The sequence below is a fragment of the Podarcis cretensis genome (assembly GCF_951804945.1).
Source record: "Podarcis cretensis genome assembly, chromosome: 11".
Lineage (NCBI taxonomy): Eukaryota > Metazoa > Chordata > Lepidosauria > Squamata > Lacertidae > Podarcis > Podarcis cretensis.
The window spans coordinates 7,311,895-7,336,905 of record NC_137180.1 but is presented as its reverse complement, the minus strand read 5'-3'; the positions used below and the strand labels follow the sequence as shown (position 1 = coordinate 7,336,905).

General features: G+C 41.2%; 1 protein-coding gene across 1 annotated transcript in view; it reads right to left on the bottom strand.

Annotated features, from left to right (window-relative positions):
• NTRK2 (neurotrophic receptor tyrosine kinase 2) overlaps nt 1-25,011 on the bottom strand; it is a 187,453-nt gene that overhangs the window by 147,882 nt on the left and 14,560 nt on the right. Inside the window, exons 2-5 of the mRNA XM_079996083.1 lie at nt 17,831-17,905; nt 16,973-17,044; nt 8,214-8,282; nt 2,411-2,562 (exon numbers count right to left, since the gene is read on the bottom strand). Coding sequence (XP_079852209.1) covers nt 2,411-2,522 — 112 coding nt within the window. The 5' untranslated portion in view covers nt 2,523-2,562; nt 8,214-8,282; nt 16,973-17,044; nt 17,831-17,905. The remainder of the gene's footprint in view (nt 1-2,410; nt 2,563-8,213; nt 8,283-16,972; nt 17,045-17,830; nt 17,906-25,011) is intronic.

Below are 25,011 nucleotides of genomic sequence, written 5' to 3'. Positions count from 1 at the left end.
TAGGGAAATTCGTTTTGCGAAGCGCCTCCAAAACGGAAAACCCTTTCGTCTAGCGGGTTTTCCGTCTTGCGAGGCGTTCGTCTTGCGGGGCACCACTGTATACCACCTCCAAGTGAAGTCAACAAATGGCAAGCTAGCAGCAAACATAAACAAACAGTATTTTTAATGCAACTTAACAGCTGGAAAGAAGGAAAGTCCCCTACAGTTCATCAGCGAGCAGTCTAAGAACCAGCTGAAATATACTTAAGAAAAGAGAGAGAAGTATGCCAAATCTGACCCACTCTTCATACTTCTCTTTCTTAATATTTCACCAGGGTTAGAAATAAACTTCCATTGCACACTTAATGTTTATTTTCAGCTAAGCATTAAAAGCAAGTCTTTGACCATTTCAACCATAAAAAGAGAGCACAGGCAGTACCACAAACGAGTTATATTTCTTGTTACACTGGTCTGCTAATATGAATAACCTTACCAAGAAACCACAACAGTCTCACTTCATTTCCCAGCAAGTAATTTATTAGCAGCTGACTGCTGTAAGGCCTTGCATTACTAACACTTATACTGCCTTCTGTACAATACTAAATTTGCAATATATTGAGGAAATTATAACCATACAAAATGTAGAACATCTGTCAAAATAAATGAACAAACGACTTTGACTTCCTACATCCTTGATTCTTTTTTTAAAAAAAAAAATGTTTGTCCTCTTGCAAGTTCACAGGAATTCAGAATGAAGCAATGACAATTAATTTAATTATTACATCAAATAAATATGTACAACAATGTTGCTTTAAAAAAACTAAGTCAAAGAAGAAGTGGGTGTTCATCTCTTGGGATGAATTATCTGAGCAGAAAAACAAGTCAAAAGCAGTCTGTTTCCACAGAACAGGAAGAAAAATGAGTGACCATGCATTTGTTCCTAACCTTGAAAACAACACATTACATGCTTCCTGTTTCTCGGTTAAACCAATTATTTCTTTATTCCTACTTTTAATGCAAAGTGTGTATTTTTAAGCAGAAAAATTAGAAGCATAAACCTTTAAAATGTTGCTTGCCTCAGAGCTGGAGGACTCTGGAAAGGATGCTCAGGTCCCTAGTTAGTCAGCTGAAAGCACATGGATCAGTTCTGGCAGGACTGCTTGGCGAAAATTTGACAATGAAGCCTGTGCACTCAATCCTATGCTATTCTCTTAGGCAAAATTGCTTCCCCAGAGCTGCTAGACCAGGCATAGGCAAACTCAGGCCCTCCAGATGTTTGGGACTACAATTCCCATCATCCCTGACCATTGGTCCTGTTAGCTAAGGATGATGGGAATTGTAGTCCCAAACATCTGGAGGGCCTGAGTTTGCCTATGCCTGAGCTAGACAATGGGACCCTGAATGCAAGGGCACCTGGAGGGGCAGCATAACAAAAATAAAGGGGGAGGAAGGGAGATATCTGCCATGTACTCCTTAGAGGGAAGTATCTCACGAGTAAAGAACTAGCATGTGGAGGAAACAGAAGTTAACATATTTTTCTATAAGCTCAGCAGACCTAAAGCCTATATAATATCAGTGCCCTGAGAGGAACAGACATTTCTGCAACTGGTATAAGCCACTGGGTGGCATGGACAATGTAGAGTAGATGGTATTTTGGACCTTCCCATTTCTACAATATAAGCTTCAGAAAAGGCAAGACACCTAATAGTTCATATAAATACACAGGCTTGGATGTGAAGTGTTCATCAATGAATGTAAGGGCTTTTGATTCAACAGAAGTTCCTGCAGGGGGGAGGCAATTTTTTTTCCAATTCTCTCTCCCCACTTCTGTATCAATGAAATCCTCCCACAAAAAAGTTCTCTTTTTAGCACGTGCAACTTGCTGACTAAAGATTGAAAAGTGGACTGACACATTTTGAAATTTTAAAAAGATGTAGAATGGGAACAATTCTGTGGTTCATTCAACCTGAAATTATCTCTTTCAGCTTAACAAACAGTCACAGTGTAACAGAATATCAACAGTTGTCAAGGTACTCATAATGCAACACAGAAAAGATGGACTATCTTTGGAAGTTTTATCCACTCTTCACCAGGCAAAACAGGACTTTCACTTGAAAAATCATTCTAATAAGTGAATCCAAAAAGTGACAAAAGTCATATTTCCAGTAGAAATCCTGCACATAATTAAGACTGATTAAGCAACAGGTATGCACAACTTAACTTTAAACATTCTCCTGAAGTATGATTTTTATCTTTCACAAACCAGACTAGCACCCGGGTTATAAACAAGAATCTAATCCATGAAGAAATGATCTAATAAAATTTTGATTAAATGGGGTTTGGACAGGGAAGGTGCTTAATGGGTTGTGCTCCAAAACTTTCAGCAACATCAAACACACATGCCAATCATTCTACATTAAAAGTGCATTACCACAGTTTGTGACTGGCTTCTCCCTCAGAGATATGTTCTGGTTGAAGTCATTCATACAGTAAAAATCCTGAGCTTTTGGAAACTTGGTCTCTTGATATATCTTGATCCACATAATGTCACAGTTACACTTGAATGGATTGCCATCCAAAATCCTACAAAAATTTAAAAGACAGGAAATATGGTTTTCTTTTCCAAAACTAATTAATAATATACAAGACAGTAAGTACAAATGCATTAGAAAAAAAGTTGCTCCAAATTAAAGTTTAATATGAGACCAGGCAGGACTGTCACCTAATTAAGAAGTCGTTAAGGCTGGACTGAATGTTACCTGTCCTTGATTTGCTCCATGATGGAGAGCAATTAACATAGCTCTTTCCGACTCCCACCTGGCATGATTGCTCCATCTTTAACATACCTAAACGCAAGGGTGTGAAACAGGGCCTATGTACACTGTGCATAAGCCCATACATTTCAATCTATTAATCAATACAATCTGTATATGAATAAAACAATATTCATGCAAGTCTTGTAGCAGGCATTCACAGATGTATGTGGGAGAGGAAAGGAATACTTACTCTAACATGGAACTTGATACTGTCAATATCATACATATTTATTTATACATACATGTATCTTTAAAAAAAAACTTGGCAATTTTCTAAAACTCCCAATTAATTAGGGACACGTTTTTAAATAAAATGATTTCTAACCTATTAATCCAACTGATGAATAGACTAAATGTTTCAGCCCAAGAACCAGGTCTTGAACTGGAGGAAAGAGATGTGATTCCACTGACTTCAGTAGTGTTTTACCTTTAGTTTGAGCTGTGCTAAGCACAGAGTCAACCTGTTGAGCAATTCCATATATTTCAACAATAGCAGGAATATGAACCGTATGTGATTTCCAGTATTATTTGTGGAGAAAGTAAATTTTAAAATGTTTTTCATATTCTGGTGTAAAGTTAGCTCCCTTTATATTGAAGCACCAAAGAAATGTATTCAAAGTAAGTGATGCAATTATTCTAAAAAGAAATAATATGTAGATCTCTAGGCAATGACACAAAAAGTGTTTAACTAATATCAAAGGGTAATAACAAACAAAAGCTGAACTGCATACTCTAAGCATGTAAGCACATATTGAGGAATTCAAATGAAAGCTTTGCAGAACTATTATAATTAAAACACACATGAAAGCCACAAATCAGCGCTAAGTGCAAAGATGCTGGAGACAAACACAACACAGAACATCCAGATGTCTGGCTCAGGAACGGAACATTATCTCAACTTTGCTCATAAAAGCATACCTATGTTTCATGAGGATAATTTTTTATGTGCCGCTTGAACTGCCAAAGACATTTCATTAAAAGAAGAAACAAACCAGCACTAATTATAATAATCTACAGGAGTTATATTTGATTTGACCACGATCTTCAAAATCCTTTTTGCCAATGCAATCTCAGCAGAATGTTCATAACAGTTCAGATGTTTCCAAAGCTCTTGATTTGGACTGGACCCAAGCCAAAGTAGATAATTCCGATCAAAACAGACTGTTCTACAGATTTGACAAATTCTCGCTAACAGACTGGAAAAGTTAAGACCCCACTCCTACAAACCTTGTGGTTTGGGTCAGCACTGGATTTCTTCCAGGGGTGCGTGGGAGACAGTACAGAGGGAGAGGATGGGATTTGCAATAAAGAGAGACAACTGTACCAAACAGACTCACGTCCCACCTTAATTCTCCTTTAACACGGGGCAGTGGAGAAGGCTGGGAGTTGGTCTGGTCTTCCCAGTTGTCCCCTCTCTCATAAGATGGAATGCTGAATTTCTGGCATCTGAGGCATAAACTGAGTAAAATTTACATACATGGTTTGTTTTTATTTTTGTTATGTGAATAACAGTGAGAAGTGAAGCCCGAAGAGCCTCGGGACTGGAGATGGGGAGGACGAGGAAGTTTCACTCTCTTTCCCTCTGTCTCTCTGCCTGCCATGGTCCTAACAAAAAATGTCTCTCTGGAGCTTTTGATTTCATTGAAATTTTCCATTGGCAGAAAGTGAGGCTGCCCTTGAAATGTAAACAGTGGCTTCGGAACATAAATGTATCAATTTGTCACCAACTAACCACTAGACAAGAAGTTGTAGCCAATTCTGATTCCTTGGCAAGTGCAAGCTTGCTAAACTGTTGGTGGCAAATCTGGGTTTACAGCTACACAGAGTACATCTTAATTAACCATGCATATGGATGGTAGCCTTTAGCTAGCAAATACAAAAGGAAAAAGTATCCATCGGTCAGTCTTTCAGCAGCATAACTACAACCGTTATCTGCACTCAGGCAACTCAGTAGGTGCCAAATTCCCACAGCCTCGAGACAGCATTCACACTTTCCTGTCATGACACTGCCACGCTGCCAATCTAAAGCTTTGCCCAGGTCTAATCCAGGAGTACAGTGGAACCTCGGGTTGCAAACGTGATCCATGTGGGAGGCACATTCACAGCCCACAGCACCATGTCTGCGCACGCGCGGGTCGCAATTCAGCGCTTCTGCACATGCCCGAGAGCCAAAACCCGGAAGTAACCTGTTCTGGTACCTCTGGGTTTGGTGCAGCGCACAACCCGAAATCGCATAACCTGAAGCGTCTGTAACCCGAGGTACCACTGTATTGGAGGAGACACCAAAAGAAGGACTTGGCAACTGCTTAATAATAATCATCACACTTCCATAATACAGTACTTAATTTATACCCAGCAGGAAATCAGGTGGACACAGAGGAAAGTATATGCATAGTAGATTAGGGGTTTGTCGCCCCTCCCTATTCCAAGTATACTTATTTTATGCTGATTCGTGGCTTCATGTTTATTTTAACTTTTATCTGAATTTCTTATAACCTTAAAGTCTTTAAATCCCCACTGTGCATACTGGCCTAGCCTTTTAAACACTATTCCGCTGGTTCCATTTAGGTAAACACATGGAATTGCATGCAGGCGCATAAACAGGCCAGCAGAAGGGTGATGGAAGACTCCATCCTTCCTCTGTGCCCAGCAAAGAAACCAAGCCTGCTGCAAGAGGGGAGAAGCTACATCGTCCATGCAAAGAAATGTAAATGCTACTGCAGGAGGGACAGAGCTCTCTCAACCTCCTCTGACAGCCACAACAGGCTAGTAAAAGAAAAATTGCAGGCTAGTAACCTTTGTTTACAAGGCTGTGCTTGTCAGATTATAAACTAGCTCCCCTTGGAGATTTAGTGGGCCATTCAGAAACATTTCCTCTGCCTTCAATATAGCAGCACATTTTAGCAGCACAACCCAGACTTACCCAGCTCCTAAATCTTAATGATCAGCTCACAGCTGTCAACATTTCCCTTTTCTTGCAAGGAACCCTATTCAGAATAAGGAATTTCCCTTTAAAAAAAGGGAAACGTTGACAGCTATGGATCAGCTCCCTGCCCTTTGCTCAGTAAACAACAAATGCGGTACATTGTTCCTTCTCTTTTCACAGTAATATTTCTTTCAGATTATTGTTACCCATTTATTGTTACATTTTATAATAGGTTCTCTACCCTTGTTATACCAATAACTTCCCATCTCCCCTCAAATCTCTACTTTATTAGACTGACTTATTGTTATAGCATCCAAATACCTTATAATCAACAAATTCAATCTCTTAAAATGTACTTAAAGCTATGGCCTTTTAAAACCTCTCTCAACTCATGTCTACCATGACATCTAAAACAAAGTGTTTGTTTGATTACAGGGAAGTCAAAGGACAGTCAGAACAGGAGATTGGATTATTTTCCTCTGTAAGAGTAATTTCATATCTCACTTTCATTGCACAGAAGAATCAAGTTTTGTAACTGGATGCCCCACCTGGCACCTACAGATATATGAGGCAGATTCCACTATCAAGCCAACTTTTATAGTCTCAATTATATGCTCAATTTAGCCATGAGCAAAGTGGGTGCTCTTCATGTCTTATTTGAATCACAAATTGAAAACTGAACTCACTTAAATCCTGGCCAGTGCTAGCACAAGTTCTTTAAACTTTTGAGAGTCTATGTGCACCCAGATGAAAGATCAAAAGGAGCATTATAAAATGCCATCATTCGGCTGTTTATGCCAGCAACGTACATTAATATGAGCTGACAAAAAAGTATCACATTCAACTGAATAGTACAATCTTTACTATAGAGGTTGGATTAGCCAAAATACTCAGTGGAGCAAAGGAGTTGCTCACACATTCAAAAGACTTCTTCATATCTCAGCTTACTGAGATATAATCGACCAAACATGGTCACTCTATTTTCTCAAACAATAATCTTTCTCATCCAGCTGCTTGATGACTACTACATTACAAAAATATGCAAACTAAAGCTGCCTCTTGAACTGTAATCACATTGCTTTCCAAGGCCATAGTATATTTTCCCTTGTCTATCAAATTTCCATACCTGCACATACCATGGGACCTAACTAAGATTAGAATCTCCTTGGGAACTTCTAAAACCAGTAAATCCCTAAAAAGCAATATGTAACAAATATTTTAAAATATATATTTACTGGTATTACAGCTAATGAGTTGAATCCATCTAAATTTTACTCATAGCAGACCCTCTGAAATGAATGAACCTAAGTTACACATGTCCATTCAATTACAATAGGTTTCCTCTGAGTAGAATTAACACTGGTTTCAACACAATGAGTCCAGGTAAGATAATGTGCCTTCAGACAAGTTTAAGAAGCAGCAGGAAATAAAATCAAACACAAATCTAGTTTTTAAATCCTCCAGATAGTCATAGTTTACTTCTTCTCTATCAACTCATTAAAACAACAAAATTTTCTTTTACTGTACAACTTCACCAGAAAGACAAGTGCAATAAAGATGTGAAGAAAGTTCCAAAAGAGCAGGACAAAGACGAAATAACAAAAGGTCCAATCCACACAGAAACGTTTTAGAGCAACAGGATGTGAATTCCCATGACCATGGTATGTTACCTACTGACTGCTTCTTCATAAGCACAGCTCAAGCATCACTTGATCCACTTTTACAAGTTTTGTGATACTGCCCCAGTAACTCAAAAACTTTAATTAGGTGAAGCAATTAAGTCTGCTGCTTCACCAAGGGTTCAGTAATTCTCATCAGGTCAAAGGGTCACGTGATGCTAGGCCAGCTCAAGGGCTTCCCATAGTGCACAGTTTACTGCCACTGCAATTCTCTAGTGTTTCAAAAGTAAATTGATCTGCAGTGTGGATTCTGTGGTTTGAGGGGCAACAGAGAAGAGCCCCTGTTAAAGAGTTCTAGCCTAGGAGTCCTTTTCACAATACAGCGATTGCATGGAAGTCTCTTTAAATTGTCTCCATGGGATGAAGTGAGTTGTTTGTCTGTATTGTGCTCATCACATGTATCTGTCCCATATTCTTTACCACCACAGTCCCCAAACATTCCCAGTAATGGCTTGTGGAGTATGGAGACAAAACTTGTGGTAGTGACCAACCCATCTGATTCACCAGAGCACACAAATGTCTTTAGGCCTGTGCAAAGTAAAATTTACCTTTTCTTAAACCCATAAGTATTTCCTTGATATACTCCATGTCCATTAAATACTGGATAATGGTTATTTTTATTTATTTATTATTACATTTATATCTCACCTTCCCTTCAAGGAGTTCAAGGCAGCACACAAGCTTTCAACACTCTCCATTTTATCCTCACAAGAACCCTGTGAAGTAGGCTTGGGCTGGATGGGTGATGATAATGGCAACTACTACAACAACCAACCCTCAACATTTAAGAAACAAAACAAAACAATTACTTACAGATCAGTCAAATTGAGGTGGCGGAAAGACTTTCTGGACAAACTTGAAAACTTGTTTCCAGATAAGTTACTGTAAAGAAACAGAATGTCATTATTAAAAGTAAAAAATAAATAAATCTGAAACAAAAATATTGCAATATATTGTAAGTTGGTAAAGCTACCAACTTTCAGTTTTTTTTATTGGGTGATGGCCTATACAACGATACAGACTGTACTTTAACTTGAAGATGAGACACAACACAAAGGCAAACACTCATCATGATGTGCACCTTTAAACAGGTATATTCATGTAGAGGAAAAATGTGGATTAAGTTTTACTTCAAAGACATTCTCAGATGTTGACTACATGCTCAACTTATTCATAAGCAATATACATGTTTACCATGTATTCTTTGATCCTTCATTGAAAACTGTACTTACCTAAACCCTGACCACATGCCAAATAAGAAGTTTCATAAGCTTTTTATATATCCTTTTGAAACTGCATGAAAGATCACAGGGAAAATGGCAAAATACAGCCATTAGGCCTTTCACATCAATTAAGCATTCAGGGCGTCATACTATAATGAGCTTTAATGTCTTCTACTAGATTGAAGATCAGAGGCAATTTTGCTCTAGATTATGTTCACATGGTCATCTGTGCTGTGGGGGTGGGCACACCTTCACTGAAGAAGAGACAAAGGAGGAAAAATAGAATAAAATAAAATAAAATAAAATGTTCCCAGTGAGCAAGGGAGATGCTTAGTAGATGCTGTAGTGGTCCCTGTCATCTATGTTCCCATTCAGAATACAAATCTCTGCAGACCTGGACCTTTTTTTTTTAGGGCTGGGGACCATAGCTGTCAACTTACAGATTTGAAAATAAGGGACCAGCAGCCTCAAAAATAAGGGATCAGCTGCCAAAATAAGGGATTTTCCAGGCACAGGTATGTTCAACTTCTGAGCCCTTCCGAGCCAAAGCCAGAAAGCCCAGCCAGCAGCCAAACGAAGCCTCATCAATAAGGGACAACAGCGGGACATGGCGCTGGGATAAGAGACTGTCCCGCCAAATAAGCGACGATTGACAGCTATGCTGGGAACAAGTGTAGAAGCTGCCATGAATTGCCAGTTTTGCCTCCCCACAACCTCCATCCCAGTTGAGTGCACATCTGGCTGAAGTAAGGGATATGAAGATACACTGCACAGCACCTGAAGCTGAAGCACTCCAAAGAGAAGAAGTAAGGAAGGCACTGTCATCAAAAATTAAAACAAAAAATAGTCGTAGTAGCATAGTCAACTCCTGATCATTAAAGTGCTATTAATATGCTGCTTAGGACACAAGATGGGGGACTTAAATTCACCTAGGGCAGTGAAGAAAAAATATTGGAATAGTCCTAAGGAGATACAGTGGTACCTCGGGTTCAGAACTTAATTTGTTCCGGAGGTCCGTTCTTAAACTGAAACTGTTCTTAACCTGAGGTACCACTTTAGCCACTGCACAATTTCTGTTCTCATCCTGAAGCAAAGTTCTTAACTTGAGGAACTATTTCTGGGTTAGCGGAGTCTGTAACCTGAAGCATCTGTAACCCGAGGTACCACTGTATTGGTCTGGTTTACAATGCTGAACTATATTTTTGTATTATCTTCTTTTTCTTTTTCTTTTTCTTCTTCTTCTTTGGCGATCACTCGTAGCAGAGTAAGATTGTCTTCCATAAACACGGTTTTAACAATGAGTCCGTAAGTGACTGTGGAGACCAGTTCTGGACCCACACGTCCTTCCCCAGTGAGGACATTGGTTCCCAGACGGGAGTTGATCACAGTGTGGATTTGCCAAGTGTGCCTTCCTCTTAGCACGTTTCTCCCTTGCGTTCTGAGTTCGAATGTCTTCAAAGTCCACGACACCTTTGGTAAAGGCTGTTCTCCAAATGGAGCACTCACAGGCCAGTGTTTCCCAGTTGTTGGTGTTTATACTACATTTTAAAAATTTGCCTTGAGACAGTCTTTAAACCTCTTTTGTTGACCACCAGCATTACGCTTTCCATTTTTAAGTTCAGAATAGAGTAGCCACTTTGGAAGATGATAATCAGGAATCCGCACAACATGACCAGTCCAACGAAGTTGATGTTGAAGAATCATTGCTTCAACACTGGTGATCTTTGCTTCATCCAGTACACTGATATTAGTTCGCCTGTCTTCCCAAGTGATGTGTAAGATTTCTCGGAGACGCCGTTGATGGAATCTTTCGAGAAGTTGCAGATGGCGTTTGTAAGTGGTCCATGTTTCGCAAGCATACAGTAAGGTTGGTAGTACAATAGCTATGAGCCTCAGGATCATGTACTCTCGCTTCCTCTCTCTGCCTTCTGCTTGAGTGAAGATCAGATGCTTTCGATTCTACTTGTAATGAACTGCATTGAATTAGGAGCTGCACCCAGTGTTCCATGCTAAGCCATTTGTAGTATACATGGTTCTCCTCTTTCTTAATTAATCCCCACAACAACTCCATGAGGTAGATTAAGACTGAGAGGCAGTGCCTGGCCCAATGAACTTCATGGCTGAGTGGGGATTCGAACCCTGGTATCTCAGGTCCTAGTCCGACACTCTAACCACTACATCACACTAGTTTACAACTCTCGTCATTCTTGACTACTGGCCACATGCACTGGGGCTGAATGGAGTTGGGGGTCTATCAACAACCAGATGGTCACGGGTTCCTCACCCATAGTTGAGGGTGAATTAGGTGCTTGCCGACTTTATTATAATGTGCAGCTTTAATAAGTGTATTAGGCAAGCCCTGATTCTTTCAGCAAGGGAGTCAAGCAAGACTTCATTTTACACTGTTCCTACTTGTGCTACTTTTTACCATTTTATGTACCGGTAACTGAGAAATCTGCCAGGCTATAGCACGTCAGTTATTACACAGTTGGAGTAACATGAAACATGAATGAAAAGTTGATTGCATTCTTTTTAAAAGGACTTTAAGCATATGCATTTGAGGGCGATTTTTACAGTAGAACATGCATTTTTTTTTTTACACATTTGGCATGTTTGTGAGCTTAAAAATTTATTGCAAAATTTAGAAAAGAGCAAAACAACCCAAAGTGACCAATTTAGTATATTTACTCATATTTAGTAAACAAAGCTCAAAACTCTGAAACTTCCGAACTTGCCCAATATTTATGTGCAATGAGCAGCCATTCATTGTTACTAATGAACATACAAAACAGAAAATAAATCACTGGAAAATGTTCTCCCTCACAGAAGTGTTTGCAATTCATGATCTGGAAAATGTGAATTTGGTTGGTTCACTTTAAAATACAGAATGAACTGAATCCCTTCAATGTCCCTAGCATATACTTGCATGCACTGAGCATCAATGCCCAAAAGTTTTGAAGAGCACATACTGTACAATACTTATTCAGGCACTTAAATACACAGTGACTGTTCATACAGCACGATAACAAGTCATTAATGATTTTGACTGCTTAATTTACAAACAGGTGGCTTTGCTAAAACAGTGCTGTTCAATGGCTTGTTAAGTGTTATTGTTTTGAAATTTAAAGTCAGTGAGAATGCCAGAACTGAATCAATGATGCTGTAAGTTACATTTAAGCCATATCTACTGGAATGTTTATTTTCCTTTGTTTACATTATTACTGATTTCAAATAATCAAGCTAAAGGAAAGCATTTTGGCTATACAAATTTCATCTGGGGAAGGGACAAAATGTATTCTTTAGCATCAGATGTTAGTGCAGTTGCTTTAACTGCTCGCCACTATCATTAGTATTTTCACATGAAATACTGTTGGGAATCAGTTTATTTTAAAAAAGGGATTTTAAAAGGAGTTGAAAGGCTCCTCGTGTGACATAATTAAAGCCAAAATAGTTTTCTTAGTTGGAAAGTTCATGCAGTTATATCAATCTTCATTAAAATGTCTGCCAAAAAAACAAAAACAAAAATGGTTTCCAAATCCTAGATGTGCACCAATTGTTATAAGACAAGAAACAGTGAAATGCATAAATGTATGCTGTCACTCTGATGATTTAAACTTCAGTAGAAAAAGCAAACATTACTCCCTATGAAATCACTTGGATTTTTGCCACCAATGTTAATGAGACTCAAGGATATACAGCGGTGGTGGTGGGGGGGGTTGTTTTGGGTTGTTTTTAGCTTAATATGAAAATGAATAATGACTCTGTCTGAATGCCACACAAAACCAGTCTTGCTCAACCTGGGTTCCTCAGCCATTGGTGGTCCACAACTCCCATCATTCCCAGATCGAATGGTCTGAGATTATGGGAGCTGTAGTCCAACACCACCTGATGGACCTAGGCTGAGGAAGGCTGTGGTAAACGAATATTCCGATTGAGTAGAACAGGCCACAGCAAGCCTCCTCCCCACTCTTCCTCCAGTGTGGTCACAAGGACTTCAAAAGCTTTTGCTTTCCCCCCTTTTTTCTTTTTTGCTTAACGCAAGGATGGGAAGCCTCTTTCAGTCTGAGGGCCACACTACTTTGTGGTGGCCACATCCCGGTGAGGGACAGGGTCAAAAGCAAAAGTGGGCAGAGCATCCAGTGTAAATGCAACCTTTGTACAGTAGACTATGTTCTACACACCTTCCTCTATATCAGGGGTCGGCAAGGTTTACTTCGCCTGGGCTGGTTCACTCTAGCAGATGTGATTTCCAGCGCCGCGGAAGTGAGTCCCTGCACCAGGCTGGTTTAGCATATCATGGGGACTTGCCAAATGGACGGCTCAGTTTGGGGGAGCCTGGTGGGCCGGTTAAATGACCCTGTTGGCTAATAATAATAATAATAATAATAATAATAATAATTTATTATTTATACCCCGCCCATCTGGCTGGGCTTCCCCAGCCACTCTGGGCAGCCTCCAAAAAAATATTAAAATACAATAACCTATTAAACATTAAAAGCTTCCCTAAACAGGGCTGCCTTCAGATGTCTTCTAAAAGTCTGGTAGTTGTTGTTCTCTTTGACATCTGGTGGGAGGGCATTCCACAGGGAGGGTCCCACTACCGAGAAGGCCCTCTGCCTGGTTCCCTGTAACTTAGCTTCTCACAGTGAGGGAACCGCCAGAAGGCCCTCAGTGCTGGACCTCAGTGTCCGGGTAGAATGATGGGGGTGGAGACGCTCCTTCAGATATACTGGACCGAGGATGTTTAGGGCTTTAAAGGTCAGCACCAACACTTTGAATTGTGCTCGGAAACATACTGGGAGCCAATGTAGGTCTTTCAAGACCGGTGTTATGTGGTCTTGGTGGCCGCTCCCAGTCACCAGTCTAGCTGCCACGTTCTGGATTAGTTGTAGTTTGTGGCCCATGGGCCTTAGGTTGCCTACCCCTGCTCTATATACTCCATCCAAGGAACAAAGGGGCAATATTAGAGCTCAAGAACACATTTCAGCAAGGCAGAAACTCTCAAGGAAGTAAAGCAGGGTTGATGTGGACTGGGGGGAAGGGTGTGTGGCCTGACAGATGGGCGTGCAGAAGCCATATGTGGCCCCTAGGCCTGAACTTCGCCACTCCTGGCTTAACCAACAGCTCACCATGTCATCTGAAGCAACAAGCTGCCATTCATGTTAAATATGATTTGTTTGAAACAAGCCAATCGTGGTTTAGCATGACATCCCAATATGGCCTATGCAATAAGTTTCATGGACAAAACTCAAGAAGCCGCATCTTTCAACAGAACATGTAGCTGCATAACATATATTCAAATGCTTCTGGTATTTAGGGCTCTTACTTCATCACTCAAAGTCCTGGAACTGCCACAGGCAGGCCGCTTATCAAAAGGCGGAGATAAGCAAACTCGCTATACTCTGATTCTTTTTTACAAGGGGAGGCCATTATGTTCCATCATTAAGGGTTTTTAATGCAAAATCTGTTTCCCAAATTCTATATGCTTCAAACGTCTGGTACAACGGTTTATTTCCTAAGTTAGACTGGTTCTGGGCAAAGTTTCTTCGGTCCCTATTACAGGTCCCAGAACTGTGTCCCAAATTCAATTCTATTTCTGGAAACAGGTTAATGCCCACTCTCCACCAAAGCATGGTGGGCTGCCATGAGATACTGGCTCAAGATCTCAGTATTTGGTCTGGATAAGGGATTATTAGTACATTTAACCAATGAGAAGTTTGCCAGCCCATGGCTGAAAACTATGGCCAGGAAAGCCACCTCAATTGGACTGCCATCATCCCTCTTATATCATCTGGGTTACGACACTGCTCTTGAATCCCTGAGGCAAAGGCTTTGGGACATCTCACATAGCGACCTGCGATCCCGATCTTATGTAATTTGTAGCCTGGTCACAGCTGGAATCCAATACAGGTTACGACTTTCATATATCCTCATACCTTAGGAATTTGCCTGTACCTACCTATCGGTGTTTATTTACCAAAGCCAGACTAAATGTATTTCCCTCGGAAGTTCTAAATGGCAGACTGAGAGGCATCCTCTATCAGAATAGGCTTTGTTTATGTTCCAAGGACGTCGATTGTATGAAGCATATCCTACTGCATTGTGGGCAATATGAGGGATCAACTGATTGAAGGGAAAATCTGAAGCCTCCCATATTGAATATCTTTTGGAAGACAGGTCAAATGATATTACACTGGCCATGGCAAAGTTTCTTTCGGAGGTTATAAGAAACAAATATGATTACAGTGGTGCCTCGCAAGACGAAAAGAATCCGTTCCGCGATTCTCTTCGTCTAGCGGTTTTTTCGTCTTGCGAAGCAAGCCCATTGACGGCTTAGCGGATTAGCGCTATTAGCGGCTTAGCGGCTTTTAGCGGCTTATCGGATAAGCAGATAAGCGGCTTAGCGGCTTAGAAAAAGGGGGGGAGAAGGGAAAAAACCCCGCAGGAACTCGCAAGACATTTTCGTCTTGCGAAGCAAGCCCATAGGAAATTCGTTTTGCGAAGCACCTCCAAAAACGGAAAACTCTTTCGTCTAGCGAGTTTTCCGTCTTGTGAGGCATTCGTCTTGCGGGGCACCACTGTATGCCCTAAATAAAACAAAATGACGGCCTTGGTTTTTTCCATCTGTCTGTCTGGTCGTTTTAACTGTATCTAGTTTTGAAATTTTTTTTGTGGGTCTTTGGACGACAATAAAGTATTGTTGTTGTATAACATATAAAGGTAAAGGTAAAGGTACCCCTGCCCGTACGGGCCAGTCTTGACAGACTCTGGGGTTGTGTGCCCATCTCACTTAAGAGGCCAGGGGCCAGCGCTGTCCGGAGACACTTCCGGGTCACGTGGCCAGCGTGACATCGCTGCTCTGGCCAGAGCCAGAGCCAGAGCCAGAGCCGCACACGGAAACGCCGTTTACCTTCCCACTAGTAAGCGGTCCCTATTTATCTACTTGCGCCCAGGGGTGCTTTCGAACTGCTAGGTTGGCAGGCGCTGGGACCGAACGACGGGAGCGCACCCCGCCGCAGGGATTCGAACCGCCAACCTTCCGATCGGCAAGCCCTAGGCGCTGAGGCTTTTACCCACAGCGCCACCTGCGTCCCAGGTATAACATATATACAACAGTAAATATCCACAGGCATATCACTTGCTGTATCACTAACATTTCTCAGATACATTAGAATGTGCATCCAAGTGTATATCTGTAGTATACTGCTTTTGACAATATACAAATATGCACATGCATTTAAATGGCTATCTCCATCAGCATTCTGCTGCTAGCTCAGGTGCTGTGTGTCTCACAGGAATACATGATATTTTTATGTGTAAATATAAAACATGGAATTTGCAAAGTGGCAATTAGCAGGTCATTGGTATCTAATATTTTTCTTCCCTTAGATTCCAAGCTTGAAATCCATGGCTCTTTAGTCATCATACCGTATCACAAGCTGTTAACAATCCAGAATGAAAAGCAAAATCAGCAACCACTTTTTTACTTAAAACACACTTCCAACATATAACCAGATATATCTACATTACTGTAGATGATTTCCATTTATCATTCTTTCTAAACTGAACTTGAACAATCCACTGCCATCAGTATGGTAGCAAAACAGGGCCAACCACAAACAATAGAGTGCTTTCTGCACGCAGAAAAATGGAAGTAGTGCATTAATGAAAAAGGAAATTAAGGTAATGCTAAAATGGTTCAACAATGCTCAATGCTTTCGAAGGTGTTAGAGGATAAATAATAAGGTAAAGGGGAGAGCCATGGATTAGCCTGCTTGAACCCATAACAGGACAGATTAGGGTCAGGATCAGGATTAAGGTTAAAAAACTTTCCACTTCTCACAATGCAGAGAGGTTTCAAGAAGAAGGCAAATGAAAACAGCATATTTTCCCTTTCTTTTTTCAGACACACCCACTTTGCTACGTAGTGATAAAGGTGCAAGGCTGGCAATCAGCCCCAAACCTGTCATTTAGAACAGCCAGGAAAGGCTTTGAGGGGATGAGAAATATGTTGTTTTCTTTTCCCTCTCCTGAAATCTACACACACACACGTGAAGAGGAAGAGGAGTTTGGATTTGATATCCTGCTTTATCACTACCTGAAGGAGTCTCAGACACGTGAACAGACACGTGAACACCTTTGCAAGCCACAAAAAATGTTTGTTCCAGGTTGGTGTGAACCCTGATCAGGAGTCTTGAACCACCAATGATTCACTGCAATACTTTGGGGAAGGTCACAGCTTGCTATTTTTAAACAGCATCCCTCTAATTTTCTTCACATGGATTGCAAATAAGGTAATGATGTATGATAAAGTTTTGCGTATTCTGGAACCATTAAGTTTTTACTTACATGTAATGCAGGCTGGGATTTTTCAGGAAAGCTTTGGTTGAGACAAACTTCAAACCTGAATTCACCACAGTTCTGGCAAAAAACACAAATGCAAGTTAGAATTGTCAAGTGATCTTTAATCCTTTTTAATGCTGCATAATAATTCAAGCTTCTGCCAACCTAGCAATTCGAAAGCATACCAATGTAAGTAGATAAATAGGTACTGCTGCAGCGGGAAGGTAAATGGTGTTTCCATGCGCTCTGGTTTCCATCACGGTGTCCTGTTGCGCCAGAAGCGGTTTAGTCATGCTGGCCACATAACCCGGAAAGCTGTCTGTGTACAAATGCCAGGTCCATCGGCCTGAAGTGAAATGAGTGCCACACCCCATAGTCACCTTTGACTGGACTTAACCGCCCAGGGATCCTTTATCTTTTACCTTAATAGCTCAAGGTATTTCATGATTATTTATATTGGTTCAGTAACCACAGCACGTCTAAAGCAGCCATGGCCAACCTGGTCCCTTCCAGATGTTTTGGACTACAACTCTCATCAGGCTCAGATGGCCAATGCTCAGAAATAATGGACATTGTAGTTCAAAATATCTGGAGGGCACACATTTGGGGAAGGCACATAGTACTGTGATTCTAAAGATTATTAAGCACTACTGCCCTTATTAAACCGTCCACGGTGCATGTGAGAGCTTCAAAATGCAATGGAAAGGACATATATTCCTTTTCATTTGCAAAGTTGTTCTTTTCATTAAAATAAACAGGGATGCCCAAATATGCAGGAACTCTGCCTAACCCCTACAGAGCATATGCAACAATGGACAAAGACATGTGGTTTATAATAATAAACATGAAAAATGATATACTCACAAATTTCTTAATCCAACGTAGCTTCTGACATCACTTTCATTTATGCTTTCTAATTTCCGTTGGTTTGCAATGTAACTATTTAAGAGAGAGAGAGAGAGAGAGAGAGATGCCAGTTAAGAAGGCTGTTGATGCATTATTGTAGTGGGGAAGGTCTTGTTGGGAAGGTCTGGAGTTGGGGGCCTGCTACACATGCATAGGCTCCCTATATGATTTAGAACCCTGGCAGCTGGGGCAGAGGTGGCCTCAGGAGATACAGCAGCAGGGATAGGGCAGACTGGCACACCCCTGTTCTTTCCCTCACATACTGGTAATTTCATGAACTACTAACACCCAAATAGGGCTACAGGCTTGCAGGAGCATCATAAGAAAGAAGAATTCAAGCATAAGGTTTAAAGAGGTCCTGTTCTGGCACTCAATCCATTATACCACAATGGATTTCACTTACTCCTTTCTAGGTTGATTATTTTCTCTGAAAAAGCAGAAGAGATAACTAGCCAAGTCTAATGATCTTAGTCTTAATGAACTCTGTGTGTCTATCACATCACACCCTGAGTTAAACACAAACACAGAATGCTCGGCTACCAAGCATGGATTATAATTTGACACTGTGAGTTAAATGTGTGCAACAGAGATCTGATGAGAAATAATTGAGTTTAACCTTAATGGAGCACTGTAAGTAATTGAGGGATCTCAAGCCTTAAAGTGTAGAGACAAAACTACAACGAAAATTGTTTAGACTGGAATATTAAAATGTAAAATTACAAAAACTGATCTGTACAAATTTGATACAAGTTATTGACTGTCTGCTAGTTTGGATCTATTTTTAAATGACCAGACATTTAACGTTTTATCACGCCCTTGATTCAAGGGAAAACATCTGCCACCACTTCCAATGACTGTGCATCTTCCCTCCAAATTCATGCCTAATAATGACCTCAAACCCTGCTTAGACTGAAGGTTATTGAGAAGTCTAAACATCAGCCACTGTTGGTATACATTGGTCTTCATTGCACAGTACACCAGTATCATGTGCATCACATCAGAGTGACAGTACAGCAGGGGATGAACAGGAAAGCCACAGAAAAATAAATATAAAATAAAATAGAAATTACGGGAGAGGTTTATTCACAATCTCCCCCCTGCGAGCCATCACAGGCAAACTCATCTAAACCTTTAGTGCTCATTAAGAGACAGTGCAAAACTCATGAAACAACACTAGAGATAATAAGGATAAACCCCTTGTTGATCGTCAGTTCACATTAGAGCAATTCTCTCCTCAAGCTAGGCAAAGGATCTCACGCTGAATGTTCAAAACCTGTTTACAAAATCAGGTTGTTTTGTGAAAGGATAAATTAGGGGTGTTACTAAAGAAGCCTCTTTCTTCTATTTGTTTACATTAAAAAACAAAAACCAGGCTCCTTCTTATGTACACCCTCCCTACATTCTCCCCAAGACCAATCTACACATTTCTCCTCCCATTATTGTCTTTCAACTAAGTATGTAACCCCCTTATGCGTGCTTTTTTTAAAAAAAAGAAAAAAAGAAAAAAACATTAAAGCTGATAGTACTCCAGTTCAGCACAGGTTAACTACCACCCTTTCAGTTTTCTTAATCTACTTTCACAATGTTGTTAGTATATACAGAGCCATCTTTCCCATTGGTGTTAGTGGTTCGTTACGCCAGGGCGCCGGTCTCTCAGGGGCGCCCTAGCGAGTGGGGGAGCCCCGCGGCTTTGCCAGCAGCCTCCCCTTTCCCTGCACGCCCGCCAGCTGCACCCTGCCAACTATATGGATGGCGGGTGTGCAACTTCCCTCCCAAGCCTCTGCATCTGTGAAAAACAGCCCTGCTACCGGTCGTTGTCCTCCTCCTGCTTCCTGGCAAAAGGTGGCGTGCAGGCTTCCTGGGCTGCCTTCTCAGGCGCCATGTCCGCCAGCAAGTTTTCCTGCTTGATCGCTGCCACCACACCGGGGATTGGGGCGGTGTGGGAGGCAGAGGACATTTTCTACTGCCCCCTCCCTTGTTTTGGAGTTGCCGATGGGGGGACGGACCAGAGGGATCTTAGCACCACAGCGCCGGATATGCTTAAGATGACCCTGAGTATATAATCAAATGCCTGGTCTCTTGGGTCCTGCACTTGGGTCACTAAAATGTGACACAAGCTGTGGATCCTCTACTATGCAGTGCTAAAACCAAGAATTGCAGCTGGGGGGGCATTTGAAATCTCTCCCCCCCCCATGGGCTGCTTCTTGCAGCTCCAAGTTTAAGGGGAACCTTGGAAAAATGTGTCCTATGGTGCCCCCTTCTTGAGGTGGAAATGCTCCAAGCATTGTCAGGTACCATCCTCCATGCTGTTTCTTTGTCTCTTTTCCCAACAGGGAGCAGACTGGATAGATAAAATTCAGCATGGGACAAAGAACCATGGCTTGAAGGTTTACAGGCTTACACCAATCACTGCTTTGGGTGTTTGCCTGTGGCCCTCTGCTGGGTGGACCAGGAAATGCACCCCACTTGGTTTACCTTAAATGTAAATTCTCTACAAATAGATATTAACATAGGAACTGTAATTTAAACTTTCTACTCAGAACCAGAAGGTCATGCTTATGGATTGATCTTGGAATTATTATTTTAATTCTCTTTTCATTAGCAATCTTGGATAGAAAGGAGGAGCATGTTGGAAAACCCTGCGGATAACAGAGATATGGAGAATTGCTGTGTAGAACAAACAGGATGAGCTCAAAACCAATAAATTCAAAGCATAACAGTACATGTTATTAGTTAGGGAGCCATCATTTTGAAAAGGCAAAAAGCCACAAGACAATGTAGGCCATCTAAACAAATAGAGAATTCTACAATGAATACAGAATAAGGGAATTTGATCTAGTTAAATTTAAATGGTGACACGATGACAGTAATAAAATAACAACGGAGACAAGATACAATAGGAGGAAGCTATTTAAATTGAAAGACTACTAACTATAAAAAATTGTCCTTATTTTTTCAAGCTGAAAGCCTGAAGGCTTCACTCTTATTAGAGAAATAACATTTTAGAACAGAATAGAATGGGAGCAAAGAACTACACTGTGATAGGATTTGGGGATCTTGCTAGGTTGTTTACAGATGTTAATCTTTCACTTCACTGCTATGATCTTCTGAGATCAAGTACTGATTCCCACACCCTGCCTAACTGGATGTTGTTGGAAACATGTGCCCAGTAAAGTTAGGGGTGACTCTCAGTGGACAGACTTTGTCACATGCTCGTAAGAGCCAACTCCTAGGGGCCAAGGTCCCTTTGCATCCCCTAAAATATTTGAGTTGGCCGGTCCTCCACAAAGTTGATGGGCATTGCCATTCATATGGTGTGTGTGCAGTGTCATGTGATCACTTATGTGGGGCGTGGCTTAGCTGCCCCCCACCCACCAATATTTTATTCAAGCTGGCCCTCCTGCTCAGAGTACCATCACTGACAGGGAGCAGAGTGGTGTTCAAGAAGGAATTCTCCCAAAGGGCCAGAGGATAGTAACTATGCAAAGTTGAACTATGCAGAGTATATTACTTGCCTCTGCTTGGAGCAATGTTCACTTGCCTGAATAATTTAGAGCCGTCTGCTTTGCAAGCACTTTGGTATCAACGCACAGTACTGCTTTTGCTTCACTCCACCAGGTGTTGCAGACTACAATGTAGATCACCTGGGTTAATTGGGGGTGGGGATGACAGCAACTGATGTGTGCTCTCCATCCCAGCCACACATACAGATCTGTGCACTGACTCCTGAGTCAGACAGAGGTTTGAAGCAAAACCTCTGCTCTGGCTAAAGGCTATTTCTGCCTCTTTCACAACTACTGTACTCTACCTTGATGTTACTTATCAAACATTAATATTCCTAAAAGCTCTGACATTACCATGGCTTTTTGAGGGCAATCTTGAGAAATGTAGCGTGTTCTGCTCTTAGAAATAGCTTTCCTTTTATTTAATTGAATAGCCTTACAAGAAAATCACTCTAAGGCATGAGCAGATTATGGAAGCCCCAATGTTCCATTTGTATGCCATAGGAAAATGTCAACAACCCTGAGATCCAAAGCTTTTGTAACCGGCCCAATCCAGCCCCATTGCTAGAACTTAAGCAGAGTGTGGGGATCACAACTGACCTACAAGATAAGTACACTTTCTAATTATTTTAGTCTTTAGGCAAAGCCACAACAATCCTCAATGACGACCTACTTCTTATCAACATGCAGTACCTATCTCCATGCTTCCGCTCTTCTCTTCCAAATTCCTATTACTGTATTTAGCTGTAAAATTTGGCATCTGCACATGGATACTCTCAGAACCCAAACCGGGAATATCAGGGTAGGCTCTGTTATACATGGTAAAAGAAAAGGTCTAGAGCTAAACAAAAACAGTTTCCATTATCCACCGTTTCGCTGAATATTCTCCAGAGAGAAGGCAGTCTTCTCTCAACAGTTTTCAGGTCTGGAGTAGAAGAGAATTTTTTGTGGGATGGACAGGGAAATTATTGTTTTTAAACAGCTCAGTTAATACAGAAAGTGACTATTTTTACTTTATGATGGTGGATGAAGCAAACAATGGGGTGGCTGGAAAGTAGTACAGTTCAAGCCCATTGCTTCCTGTAACAATATTAAACAATAATCACAGGTAACAAAACTGGGGATGGGAGCATGGTGGGGCTGAAATTCTACAGCAATTAACGTATGAGTTTAAAAAATAATTCTTGGAGGGGAGAGCAAAAGAATTATTTTCTATGATATTTCAGCCCAGCTCAAAAAAACAGCTACCATCTTAACCTGGCTAAAATCCCCAAAACTAAAACCTGGCAAGTTCAAGGGATATGTATTTGGTATGTATTCTCTCAACCCAAAACAAACACACAGAGAATCCTTTCATCAGCTAAATTAGTTTAGGATGAAGTCTACGTTTGTATGCCATTTTTATTTTCAAAAGGCCCCCTAGGTAGCACAGAGAAGTTAAAAAGATATGGTTAATACAATAAAATAGAAAAGTACAAATGTTGAAGTTCAAAGAAGGGTATGTAATGGTTTACAAAGCGGCAAAATAATAAATATCAGGGGGCAGGAACACTATTCTCAATGGTCTTAAAATACCTTAAACTCCTATCCTTCTCTGCATAATACAGTGGTGCCTCGCAAGACAAAATTAATCCGTTCCGTGAGGCTCTTCGTCTAGCGGTTTTTTCGTCTTGCGAAGCAAGCCCATTGACAGCTTAGCGGATTAGCGCTATTAGCGGTTTAGCGGCTTTTAGCGATCAGCTGTTAAGCGGCTTATCAGCGGATCAGCTGATAAGCGGCTTAGCGGCTTAGGAAAAGGGGGGGGAAAGGGGGGAAACCCGCAGGAACTCGCAAGACATTTTCGTCTTGCGAAGCAAGCCCATAGGGAAATTCGTTTTGCGAAGCGCCTCCAAATCGGAAAACCCTTTCGTCTAGCGGGTTTTCCGTCTTGCGAGGCGTTCGTCTTGCGGGGCACCACTGTACATCTGAGGGAGACCAACAACACCCTTGAGACCACCTCTACCAACTCAGAGAGAGGTACTATTGGGTAGTCAGTTGGATGGCACACAAAGAGAATCCAAATTCTGTCTTGCAGGCCCACAAATAGGGACAAATACTTGAAACTCAATGATTGGGTACCTGGATAGGGCAGTGATCTTACAAAAGATTATGGGGGTCCCACCAGCTGCAACACATAATCCAACCTGTCAAACCAACCAACTTAGCTTGCCAATCATGCAGAACATAGCCTTTGATGACTGAGGTCCTGCATGCACCTTACTACAGCCTTAAAACCAACTTGCTTAGAGCCAATGAAATATATCATGGACACTGAATGTCCAGTATGTAAGAAACTTTAAAAGAGATGAGACTGCAACATACAGAAGGTCCAATTATATAACCAAGATAGACAACGAACTCGCATTTTTATATGCACATATATTTAAATACTCATATATTCCCACCAGAAATTACTTTCCTTGTGTGTCTTATTCTTTAAAAAAGATGTTACATTTCTGAATACTAGTACTGATAATTAATCTTTCCAAAACTAGCTTATGACACATACAGCCACAAGCAAAAGCAGTTTCATTCAGCCCAAAGATTTTGGAAAAGCTAAGGAATATCTCATAACATTAATACACTTCATGCTTTAGGACCCTTTAACATAGTTTGTTCCCAGTAAATAATCACTTTTAAAATTTTTAACATGGCATGTTTATAGTCTTTTCCAATGCTTCAAAACAGTTTGATAGCCAAAATATGTCTACCTAAGCCTTTTGATGTTCATGTCTTGTACAAGCAACATTGAAGTTGCCCCACACAATTCAGAGCAGCAACAGCACACTCAAAAACCCACCACACACTAGCATGAACTACTTAGGTAAAAAGAAATAATACTGCAATTTGGCTCAAGCTCTACTGCCATAAATCCCCTTTGTGGAAAACATATTTACAAACACACACTTTCCACCCCACCTCCCATTCTCGCCCTCCCCAACAAAACACTCCTCGGTTATCTGTTGAGCTTTATTTCATTGTGTTGGGGAAAGGCATTTTGAAGGTTAATGAACAAACATTCCTTAGTGAACAGCCATGTTTCTGGGATTCAGCTAACTTTCACTTCAACTGTATTTGTGCTGGCTGTTAGGGAAAAGGAGAAAATATACCAAACCCTCTTCTTGAAACAAGGCAGACTATATATCAAGGTTGGATCCAGATTTCCAATGTGCCAAGTGTCACTGATGGGATGCCCTCCGTGGAAAAGGGGGGCAATTTTTGAACTTTCCCCTTTCTATGTGTCTCCTGAAAAGCTGCCCTGGAGGGTCTGTGACCCTCTGAAACAGCATGGGAGGTAGTGCTGGGATTTGTAAGAGGAAATCTGGTTCCATGAGCAACTCTTCTAGGGCACTGTGAATGAGGGTCAGTAGACTGATGCTGAATCCTACAAAGACAGAGCCAGTGTGGTGTAGTGGTTAAGAGCGGTAGTCTCATAATCTGGTGAACCAGGTTCGCTTCCTTGCTCCTCCACATGCAGCTGCTGGGTGACCTTGGGCTAGTCACACTTCTCTGAAGTCTCTCAGCCCCACTCACCTCACAGAGTGTCCGTTGTGGGGGGGGGAGGGAAAGGAGAATGTTAGCCGCTTTAAAACTCCT